Raw genomic sequence first — 12655 nt, forward strand, 5'->3', positions numbered from 1 at the left:
TTTTCTCTATTTGTAGAAGTTGTTCGGCCAGAGTATCAGGGTGCACGTTGGTGTTTTGGTGGTGTGGTTTTTTGGTGACATGAATGAACTAACCGCCTAATCTGTCACACAAAAATCAGTTTATAGTATGCTTACACAAGATAATGGGGCATGATAAAGCCATGTCTGAGTTAGTGCCAGAACCTGAGGTAGCGTAGTCACTTCGGCTTGATGCTGTTCCAAAAGTTATTAGCCCTGATGAGAGGCTCCTTAGCTAGGGCACACAGCCACACTAATGCAGCTGCACTCTTGAGGATCCATGCTAAGTACTAATACTCCAGATGATACTGTGGGTACTATGTGGAGTTGAGGATTCCTGAGCAAGACAGTTCCTTACTTATCTCTTATAGTATCCTCGTTCTCTGATTCCCATCCAACCTGATGAACTGTTGAACTTTTTCTGATCCCTGAGCCATCCTTATCCCTATTGATGAGCCCTTGCCGGTGTTAACTACAAATCTTTCACATTTAGTGGACTGTAGCAAATAGTTTCATACTAACTCATGCCAATCAAAGGTGGACAAGGCAAATCCGATGGCTCAACTTGATCAGAAACCATCAAAGGTAGCTGAACATATGTAGACAAATTAGGAGACAGTCCTGGCACACAGATCAGACCATTAGTATTTTAAATAAATTATTCCCATTCCCCACATTTCTGTCTCGCACTCATTGCAGAATTACACTTATTCTTCCTTTTTTGGCTCCTAATTTTTTTACAGAAAGTTAAGTCTTCTCATCACCAAAGCACTCCAGACAATGCCTTGCCTGTAGCTTTGTCCCATTTATGTCTGATGGGAAAGAGTCAAAGAGGAAGAGCTGCCTATATCTTAGATCAATTTCTACACTTATCTGTTCTTGCATCCCACCTCTTATTCTTGTAAGTATTTCCCAAGCATTTAAAACAAATCTCCCACTTACTTTTCTCCAGTAAAACCACCAGAAGCAACCAAGCTACAAAGGCACTACCTGCTCTATCCATTCTTTAAGGGACGCCTATCCCAACTTTGAATATGTGTTTATATTTGTCTAATGCTTGCTTGTTCTTTCACTGCCATCAACTTTTTCACGTTAAGATGCATTAGACATGGTCCCATAATGAAATCTTTTGATGTAACCCACTTCTTTGCATACACAAAAGCTGACAGAGAGGCAGGAGCATAGATCAGTGCTGTGCATCTGATCTCGGCTCTTAGACCCCAGAAACAAGGTGACTGTAGTCACTAACTCTGAAGGAGCTTGAATTCGTTTCTGAACTTTGTGCTTATGGTCATCTCACCACAATGAATGCTGTCCTTAATGCAGAATAATTATTTATTTTGATTTTTAAATGTTCTCTGATATATTTTTGCAACAGGAGGTAATTAAAGGCTTGAAAGGTAACTTTGAAATGCTTTTGGGTTTCATTTCACAAAAAAATCATTGAACTCTACTACCCAAATTCTGCTAAACACAATGGTATTGCAACTTGTTGAGGGCATTGCAGGATACATCCTTCAATGACTGGGGAAAGCTCTTTTCGAGTAGCTCATGATCTAATAAAGTTCTTATCACTGTTCGTGAAGAAGGAAGGACTTGGCTGAAGCAACATCTAAATTGCACAAACACATCTTGCCACCCCACCATAGCTGTGGTTTTCTTTTTCTTTTCATGCTAAGAATGCAAACTGGCCCTTTTCCAAGGAGGTGTGTCTGAGGTGAGCGAACATGGCACGAATATCCTATTGTGTTGTAACAGCCTTCCTGGAGACCTGAACATGTCTCTGCTTTTATAAATACCACGCTGCCTTTACAACTAGCTCTGATTCTTTTGATAGAGACGAGTTGCATCAGGAGTTGTGTTTGGGTGTCTCCAAGCCCTGTGCAAGGTATGTCTTTTAGTTATCTTACTTTTGCCCTGTTCCATTTGCAAGAGAAAGTTCGTGTCACATCATTATTCATTTAAATGTTCTTAGTTGCTGTATTTGCAACAGAACCGTAAATACTGCATGGAGTTTTCTAAAGAGGGTTTTATGGAGTGAAAATCTCTGTGTATAGGATAAGGCATGAAGCAAGCCAAGTAAGAACCATGCAAAAGCAGGACCTGCTCATACCTGCTGCTACCTATGTATTCTAGATCATGAATTTATGTAACTAAAGATATTTGCAGGTAGTTAAATGTTGAAATAGGTTCTTCATTAGCATGCCTGCACATGAATTTCTGCTTTCTAACATGTAAGTTTGGCTACAGAAACAGCTATGATGGAAACATCTAAAAAATATATTTAAGGATTTAATCAGCTAAACGCCAGATTTACTATTATGGTATTATTATGATGGTATTACTTAGTATTATTTACTATTATGGTATTACTGTTGCAGTATTCTGTGATCCTGAAAGCTGCTTCATAAACACCTATAGAAATATATGTGCTCTGTGCAGATGCAGGGATCAGCTTGATAATAATTTGCTAACTAGGTACATTTCAAAACTGATGTTGCACATTTGTCCCTTGAATTTTGTAGCTTTAGACACAGCCCAGTATACTGCAGGTGTCTTCAAAAGCAAAAACGTTATTCTGTTTGTTTATCAGTCAAGGCAGCAAAGAATGCATCAATAGGTAATTTTGGTGTCTGGAAAGACTGGTATCATCAGGTTTTTTTCAACAGAGAACTGAAATACAGGCATAACCAGTGAATTAAGACAATTTTCAGGTTGCTCAAGAAATAATTTTGCTTAGCTCTAGCCAAAGGGTTTCCTTTCTGTCTGCCACATTTTTAAAGAATAGCCAGAGGTTAGAGTCAAAATCGTTTATGTGCCATTTACAAAATCGGAGATCATGGGGAACAAGAACTGCTTTATATATTTTAACTTCACATATCCCTCTGAGATTGACTAATCCCAGGTTCTTATTTTTTTGAGAGTGGAAGAGATTTTAATTAAGGTACTTCAGTAGCAGTAGCATGTCCTGGGAATGACTCTGGGAATGACATTGCATAGATAATTAAGTGTTGGATCATAAGGACTTACTCCACAGCCATCTACAGTTTTCAAGGATAACATGTAATGGTTCTCAAAACCAGATATTATTCACACAAAGGACAGAGGATTTTACTGGCAACATCATTTTAATAGTTGTTTTAGAGCAGTGCAATACCATGTCTGAAATACTGCTGAGTCAAGCATTAAGGGAAAATGTTTTAATATTTTTGTTTGTTTGGTTTTGTTTTGAAGGCAGATAACAAGCAAAACAGAGACCATGAATATCAAAAGCTTTGGACTTCTTTGTGTGTTGATTCTGGTCTCCCACATGCTACTAGCCAACTGTGAAAGACAGGAGAGAAAAAAGAGAAGACAAGGCATAGAAGATGGTAGAAAAAAGCAAACTGAATCTAACCAAGGAGACAAAAAAGGCCAGAAGTCAAAAGGAGGAAAAGCATCTCCCAAGGGCAAGTTTAAAACCGAAGAAAATGCTGAGTGCACCTGGGCAGTGACCGACAGGAATGCTGCGACTGTGCGCGTTGAGTGCAAACACAACAACAGCGAGTTCTGGTGTGAGTTCTCTGGAGACCCTTCTGCCTGTTCACAGTATGCAGCAAACCAGAAATCCTACTGGAAACAAGTCTCCCGATCCCTAAAGAAGCAGAAGCAGATTTGTCAAGACCCAAAAAGTGTCCTAAAATCTAAAGTATGTAGGAAAGGCCCACGAAGCGCTCATCTCAAGCTGACCCGCTCAAGCCTGCTAACGTCAGTGGGTCCTGTGAAAGGGAACGCAGTTCAACACACAAAAGAAGTTGTTCAGACTCCAGCAGCTGCCTCTGTGACTGAAAAAAAGCTGGAACACAGTCCTCAAGATTGTGTTGAAGACATAGATTATATTGATCAGAAAAAGGTGGCTGAGGAATACTGTCCAGAAAGCTTGCTTTCTTTGTGCAACTTTTTAATCACAATGGTGCAAGACAAAAAATGCTGACAAAGTGTTTCTAAAGCTCTCTATTGTGAAAGTCCAGTCTCATCTAAATTACCACAAACTATTCCAGATTTTATTCTCATGTTCTATAGTGTATATAAGAAAAAAAAGGCATATATTTTTCTGATTTTGTATATACACAACAGACTACACTTGATACAGTTGAAGATGTTATAGATTTTATTTGCACATAGATTGCTACACAGATGTTACTAATGGATGTTACATGCTCTACACAGAAGTATATAAGTAGTCTCCTTGCCTCTCTTTGAGCTGTGCTAGCCAAAGTGATGAATTCAGTGCAATGCACTTCTTGGTTATGTACAATACTTTTGACCTAAAAAGTATTAAGAAAAATAAATTTCAAAATACATTCAAAATATTCTCTCTCTGTGTTTAAATTGATTTCTCTGTAAGTACTAAGCCTTTGTCAAAGTCTGATCTTTCACCAGATCTAGGCAAAGTGTTGCTTATAAAGCAGTTGTAAAAATACTTCCACAGCTTTTCAGACATCAGCTTTCTCAGCCAGTGCAAGCAACATTTTAACAGGGAGCTACATCATTATTAGTTTTTGTCATTGTGATAATGAAAGGTAGCAAGATTTTCAGATTTTTCCATAATTTTGCCAAAAGTCAGTTTTCCAGTCTCATCCAAGTATGTCAGAAAACTTTGAAAACTTCAGTTCTCACTTTTCTTCTATAGTATGAAGCACGTTATACTAATTTTCTGGCATGTAAACAGAGATGGAGAGATAAAATTACTTACACAAGTTGGTACATATGCCCAGAACTGGACTCCTTACTCAAGCATCTACAGCACTTGTGCTCAACACTGCCTGCATGTTCTTTTGAAGTTCCATTTTTCTCTTATCTTTATGTATAGACTACACTAATAAATACTTTTCTATGCATTAGATTTCACCTGTATTAAAAAAAAATAATAATCCAAACTCTACAAGAATAGAGATTTTAGAAAATGTAAAGCTAAATAATGACAGTGGAGCTTTACTAATATTTGAAACTCTAGCTAGCAGAAATGAAATGCGCAAGTTAGGTTTTTCTGGTGGCACACAGCTGGGAAGGATGGTCTCCTACCACAGTGGCCCACTTGGAGGAACTTGAACTTTCTTTAAATACAATTTTCCTGAGTGTTTCTAGCAAATTAAAATAATATTTCTGTTTCTTGAGAAAATACAGGCAGTTACCTTCTACAATTATCTCACCGATAGAATATTTGAGAAAATATTTTGAAGATGTTATGAGTAACTAACCTTCTGCAACTTCCCTCTTTTCCTTCATTGTCACATACTTACTTGTTATTTAAATGAGTGTGTCTGGGGAGGGCGTTTTAATACTACTCTGTCTCGTTGCTACAGCAATAAAGGCCCTTGCCATTATTTAATATCAGTGAGTATTTTCTTTGCAATGAAGAATTAACTTGGGAAAAATACTTAAATTTAGATGGAAGTCCTCAATAAGAGAGGAAAATGCTACTAAACTCATAGCTTTGGGTTTTTTTGCTTGTTACTAGGAATCAAGCCTTCTTACACAGGGTTGAAATTATTTTGGCAGAGTTGGGAAGAAGGCACGGCTTCAGCTAGCTGCAGTATTTTAAAGAGGACAGTATTCTAGAGGCTCTCATAAGTACTTCACATGATATTCATTTGCATTTCTTTGCTGCTTACAATATTGCGATGTCTATGTGACTAATATCTTGAATGTGGGCTGCTGCTATTAGTCAGGCAAACTGTGTTTGAGAAGGGTTCAGCTGAATTTTACCAAGTCTGAATGCTAAAAAAGAAGCAAGTTTTTCTTACTGAAGTTCCAGTCTCTGCATGCCCTGTGGAAACGCTGGGTATCACAATGCTGTGCAAGATGAATTCTATTGGACTGATGCCCACAGCAAAGCAAAATTCCAGTAAAAATGGGCATTGATACTAACTCCTGTGGAGGCTCGAAAATACAGCTGTTCTGGTATCAAGCAGGGTGGAAAACCAGCTGCCAGCTCCTCATTATTGAGGCAGACAGGTAAGTATTGGAAGTGCAGGTGAGTTCCAGCTGCTAGATACTTTGTGTGTTGGCCTACAGCACTTCGCACGACGAGATTGTTGAGATAAGGAAGTCAAAAGATGCAGAGGAAGGATTAGGAGCACACATTTGGCTCAATCAATCATACACTGTAGCAATGAATTATGAATATCTAATCCAGTATGCGGCCACCCGTATAACAGCCCCAGGTCACAGCCAGAGCACTGGGCAGGTCTGGCTTAAGAGGCTCAGTTGCTCCAGATGTTTTGGAAAATGTCCCGTCCTCACTGCCCTCAGCTGCTGTTCCCCTCACGAGTACTGCAATAAGTACTTCGTTGCCTGATGTGTGGTCTGGCCTGCTCTGAGCTGCCAGGAGGTTCTGCTCTCCTGTGGCTACCAGCCAGCCAGCCACACCGTGTTGGCAGTGACATATCCCAGAGCAGATTCCAACTCGGGATTCCAGAGCTGTGAGTTGCATCTCCATGTGCAGGACTGGCAGCTCCTGGACCCACATGTGGGAGCTGCACGCTCCTCTCCAGGGATGTTTTACATTTCTGCTGCTTCATCTTCTTGTTTTCTTTCAGGACCGGCTTAAATTTTCATGCGTGGCTCTTTGCAGGAGTAAAACATGCTCGATCTCAACAGCTCCTGGGCACATTTCACCTGTGATGCATGCAGTTGTGCCAGTATCCTGTAAGAAAAGTGTGAAGCATCAGGAGAAAAAGGAGACCTCCATGCAGTCTTTTTCCTTGGAAGGTGGGCTAATGCGAGAATGCAGATCTCAAAACTGTCTCAACCAAATCACGGGATTTTTAAAGTCTGTGGGTACGTGGTTTTGACTGTTTTTCAGAAGAGCACATTTCAGAATAGTAGGGTCCAAGGCAAATATATCTGGAGTCTAACTTCATGAACAGCCTTTTCTGTAATTGTACAGACCACAAGTCGACAGCTAAGTGCATTGCACTTACCGAGCCTTGTGTTTCAGTCCTACATCTACAAAGCAACCACTTGACAGCAATTACGTATGAGTTGCTTTCTTCTGGGCGTTTATAGAGCCAGTTAGGTCAGTATAACTTTGGTGCTTCTGAAGTCAGGCTGGTTGGGATAAATAAAACCTTTCCTGGCATTCTTCATCTCAGGGTCTGTGATCCTTATGAAAAAGTTCACAGCTGCGCTCTATTCTGTGCCTCTTTTCTCCGGGTGCACCAGTTGTCATTGTGTCAAACCTTATGTTTGAATAACTTGGAGTAATGGTGGTAGTGACTTTTCTAACACCCTCTATAGCTGGGCAAGTGGGAATTAATGGATTTAAATTATGTCTGTGCAGCCCAAGTCCTCTGTCCTACCATATTGAAAACATAAGGCTCTCTGCTTTCTCAGCATCAACCTGAGTTATGGAAAAATCCGGCCCATTTTACAACTCGGAAATTAGTTATAGGAAGACTGGATACCATTGATGATCATGGGGAGAAAACCAGTGGCTGAATCAGGAACTAAACAGAGGTCTTTAAAGTTTCCTTCTCATGCCTCATGATTAGATCACTCTGCACAGGAACTACATGTATTTGTTCTTGAAAATATCCTGCTAACTTCTAGGTATTTTAAAATTATTAGGAGTATCTTTGGTGGAAAGTAGTTTACTTTCTAGGCAACATAGTTTGTTTCTCCAGTCAGTTGTGGGGATTATAATTTGAATATTTACTTGGAAAGAAAGGTAGGGCTTTTGAAGATAGGAAATTCATTCTAGCTTCAGAGATAAAAAGTTTCAGGGATTTTTTTCCCTGCTCTTGCAATATGGAATACTTAGATATTTGGTAACTGCTTTGGACTATGGATAATGTTTTTAGGTGAATTCCTCTTCCCCCTCCTCCCAAATTCTCAAATTCTCACCAAACTTTGGAGAGTCAAAACATTGATTTTTTTTTTATAAAAGGGGAGAGAAAAATTTTAAAGCTAGGAGTTTTTCCAAAGTTAACTCCTAGTATATGGCAGTCTTACCTAGAAAATTTAAGAAGTATCTCAGTATGAGTAAGAAATGGGGAGACATTGTTAATGCCCAGCAAAAAGCTCTGGCAATGCAGTACTACTTAAGAATCCATAAAATTTCAGCTCCTTTAACTTTAAAGTTTTTACTCTTTTATTGTTATCTGCAGAGCATTTTCTACTCACTTTCACGCACCATTTCACTTCAATGAGTTTCTGGTCCTTTTGCAACCTCCTTTATTCGTTTACCGCTTGGGCAATAGTACAGATTACATATCTAATCTCATACGTCGCATGACTACCTGTATGAGAATGGAGCTGAGTGACTTAACTTTCCTGCTTCCAGGAGTGCCCCACCCTCCTCTTCCCCCGAGGGGGCCAATGAGCACCTGCCGCCTGATATCACTTTGCCTGAATTCGATCAACCATGGCCGAGACTGAGTGTTCAGACAAGACACATTTTACGCTGCCGTGCTCAATCCATGTAGACATAGCTGAGCCTAGATAATAAATTCCACTCCCTTTTCCACCTTTCCCTTTTTTTTTTTTTTGATGGTGCCCCGAGCAAGGCAGCTCAATACTTGTTGGTAGCTGCTGTACCTCACCCATGTCTTTGCCTGGTATTCATTCCATTTCAGCATACCATATTGTTTGCTCCTGTAGGCTATTTCCAAGTGATATCACTTTGATTAGCACACTGGAAATGGATCAAATGGAAGAATCCAGCTTCAAGGATGGGAAATTCAGCAGGTTCCAGCCTGCAGAGGTGCCTTGCAGTCTTGTCACTAGGGTGGTGATGCCATCCCTGGCTGGAGCATGCATGGCTCCTGCCTGTTAGCACCGTAAATAGTATAACAAATCCTGTGGATCTCAAGACCACTGTAGGTATTCCTGTGTTTTAACGTCTTTGAAATTCTTCTTTCTCCCTCCCTTGAAAGAGTACGGGAACTTTGCACCCCAGTTACAGTCATCGCCTCTCTTAAAAGAGACAGAGCGGAGAAGGTGGAGTGCAGGAGTCCTAGCAGGATTAGAGTTATCAGGCACTGAACATTTAAAGGTTTCAAAAGGATATTCAGGTGTCTCCCTTGCTCCTTGCATTGCCGTTACCGCAGTGAGACAATACAGGGTCACACATAAAGAGAGGGGACTGGCCACGTCACGAAGCTTTTTACCTGTTTGTAAAGCTACTACTAGCAGAAAAAGATGCCTTAGGGCCCAGCTTATCTCTTTAATGAGGATTCATGTCATAGGTTTCTGTGGAAACATGTCCATGTAAAGTATGTGTTTTATTCAGCTACTAGAACTTCCAAAGTTGCTTATTGATCCCACTGGAAATAGCTGGTTTAAGACAAAGAAGTGTTAATGAGTAGATGGAAGAACTGTGAAGACTTCCCATCAAGTTGTTGCTACCTGGCTGCCTCAGTCACTGATCATACCAGACCTCACTGAGAAATTACAGACTTAATTAACCTGAAGCTCCCAGGGGACCATGGAAGTCTCGCGCTGACTTCCAGGCAATGAACAGACACATCAAAGGGACTTTGTTATAAAAAGAGAGCCTGCAACATGTTCAAAACTGTCTGTGAGGGTGCACGTAGAAGCACTCTGTGGTGCTTTGTGTATGCCAAGAGGAGAGTTGTTCCAGTCAGCCAAAACTTTTGATCTTAAGATGAATCTTAAAATCCAGGAACTACAATATTATCTGTAACAGGAATGTATTCTATACATCCATAATATGTGCACTAATTATATATAATGAGTATGCTTAGATAATAGAATATTATTTATATAATATGGGTTACCTCCGCACCGGTTGCCTGAAGGTGATGTAGTTTCTGGAGTCACTCTAGAGCGGGTGTGATTCCCTTGAAAATCTTGGACTGCTTTTGGGCTACTCCACAGCAGCTGAATCCCTACAGATGGACATGCCATGGCAGCTCTGTTCCTACTCCTTCTTCCAAAGGGCTCTCCAAAGGATGGCTGCAATTCCTCCCTGCAGTGCAAGCTTCCAGGGAATTTTGTGTTTGTGTGCAGGCATGAACATGGTCTTTGCTTTGTACATGTGGCACCCTATAGACCTTAGTGTTTTATAGGGAGGACTCCAGTTAAGCATTGATCTCAGAGACTCTGTATTCCTCACTTACACATGCAAAAGACATAGAACTGAGCTAAAGAGGTCATATTCTGTTCAAAGAAAAGTTGAGACATTAGGGATGCTGGTTTGTGTGTGATTTCAGACAAAATCTTGCCTTGGAAACAATCCTCAACCACAGCATTAGGAGTTGCACGTGTAGCTGCAGATGGGGTGTTCGGGCTAACAACACCCCGCCTGGGTTAACAACCAGGTTGCTGGTTGCACGGCATCGGTGGAGCTGCCAGCTCACCATCATTGTAAGAGTGAAGATGTTAGCTGATGATGTCCTGGCCAGTGTCCAGCGAGGTAATTACACTCTGCTGCCCAAATTCTTCTTAGAATTTCAATCAGACTCAGCTTTCTTCACCACCTTAAACTGCTTTCAGCTCTGAGCGCTCTGAGCGCTAACACTGAGATGTGCCTGATTTTGCTCGGGCAGGGGACTGGGAGGATATTTACTGAAGTCCCTCAAGCCTGAAGGAGGACCAGTTGTCCAGGCAATTTCCAACCGTTATTTAGAAAGGAGGCAAAATGAAAATTAAAAGTGGGGGTGTGAAAACAAGAGCAAGAAAACTACTGTTTTCTGAGCATTGATGTTAACAGTTAGAATCAAAGTCTTCTTATCTGGTGCTTTATATCTTGAATGTTCTTGTGCTTGAATTTCTTTTATACTACAAGCCACAGAATCCTATGAAAACATACCTTAGCTTTCATTCAAATAACAGTCCAGGCCTCTCAGTATGAGTCAGCATAAAACCACAGACAAGTCCACCTCAGCAGTTCAAAAGCCAAATACCAAATACACTCCCCCCCTCCTTTATTAATCCCTTAACAATTGCATTCTAACTTAACCTCATAAGGCTGACCCATGATTTTTAAGAGCTTCAAACTGGTAAAATGGAGGGATAGTGTCCAGGCAATGGAGGGGGGAATAGTGTTAAAGTAAATCACATTTGTAAACTTGTCTTGTTTTTTCAAACTAAAAGGAGAAAAAATGTATATGCAAAAGAAATACTAAAGAATCATCACATGAGATTCTGTATGTGTGATGCTTAGTGATGTATAAAAATATAATTCACAGCATAGCTTGGTAATTTATGTCTACTTGGATTTCCATGTATTCTTTCAGGGTATAGGGAAGCCTCATAAAAATATATTTTAAAAAGTTCTATGCCTATAATTAAAAGGCTTTGAAGAACAGTGTATGTTGCTACATTATGCAGAAAAAGAAAATAATAGAAGGAGGAAAGACCTGTTTTAGCATACAATAATTTTACTAACGAGTAAAACAAAGAGCTGTAATGGTATTAAAAAGACTTCTTAGAATGTGAGTAGATAGTTTTCCCTCAAACATCTGGAGTTTGTTTCCAAGGAAAGTTCCAGTGGAGTTTCCCTCTTCAAAAGGTGGCAATGTTTAGCTGGATGCCGCTGCTATCAGATACAATATTTCTTGCTTGACATTATGAGGCTACCCCTTATCTTCAGGTGAATATTCAAGTATCAACTTATTTTATAGCCCTTTGTCACAGTGAAAGAACTGAAGATGTACATAAACCAGGATCACTCCAGAAGCACATCACACAATTTTATGCCTCCTTCCTCTCAAAGAACAGATGCAGTATGTGTCAGGGGCATATGAAAAGAAAAATAAGCAAACAAACAAAAACCCCAAACAAACACCAGAATTGTATCAGACCAGGTTAAGTGAGGCTTGGTGAGTCATTACAAACTCCTGAACTCGCAGGTGCTTGTTGGCTTTTTGAGCCCTTCCTATTAAAAACTGTAGGCATTTCTTTTTCCTAATTTTGTTTCGTTTTGTTTCAGTTTTGTACCTAGTACTGCAGCACTGAGGTCACCTTAAAGCCTGAATTTAGAATTTTATTAGGAGCTGATGATATCAGATCATGCCTGTGTGGGTCATTTGAATTTACCTCGTGCTTGCTCCTGTAGACAGTTCTGGCAATGGTATAGCCAACATTTCTATTAGTATATTGGCTTCAGTCTTTGGAAGCAGGGCAAGATTTACTTAGAGATGAAAAGTAACTCAACTTCCTACAGAGCACCAATCTTCATATCACCCTTCTTATCTCTTGCCAAATGAATGTTGAATTTGGCTTCTCCTTTGCATTTGAAAACATTGTATTTGTATTCCTTGAGATGCCCTGTGTTTTCCTCCTGAGGTTTCCATAGTTACACAAAACCACTGTTCTCAGGGACATATGTCTATTTGACACTAATGGAGCTTCTCTGGACTTACATAACTACTAGTCAGAAGTAAATTTGGCTAATAGCCTATCATTAGGACTAATTTTATTCTTTGAAATAGCTACTATGATTTACTGTTGACCAATAAGCCAGAGGTGGCCAAATAATTAACTGCTTTCAAATGGAACTAATTGAATGACTGAAAACAGGACCAAAGGAGAAAGTAGCAAAGGCACAAAAAAAGTCTTTCAACAGCTCTTGCTTTCCAGACTCTTTTTTAATGTAAAGAAGTGTTATATCTTTTAGGCTTCTTCATGA

General features: G+C 39.9%; 1 protein-coding gene across 1 annotated transcript; it reads left to right on the top strand.

The window, feature by feature from the left end:
- The first annotated feature begins 1810 nt into the window (after positions 1-1810).
- On the top strand, positions 1811-4326 carry FGFBP1 (fibroblast growth factor binding protein 1). The gene is made up of 2 exons (XM_065634463.1): positions 1811-1906; positions 3253-4326. The coding sequence occupies exon 2, from the start codon at positions 3278-3280 to the stop codon at positions 3989-3991; it is 714 nt and encodes a 237-aa protein (XP_065490535.1). The 5' UTR covers positions 1811-1906; positions 3253-3277; the 3' UTR covers positions 3992-4326.
- Positions 4327-12655: the final 8329 nt, after the last annotated feature.

The sequence above is a fragment of the Caloenas nicobarica genome, chromosome 4 (assembly GCF_036013445.1).
Source record: "Caloenas nicobarica isolate bCalNic1 chromosome 4, bCalNic1.hap1, whole genome shotgun sequence".
In the NCBI taxonomy this organism is placed as follows: domain Eukaryota; kingdom Metazoa; phylum Chordata; class Aves; order Columbiformes; family Columbidae; genus Caloenas; species Caloenas nicobarica.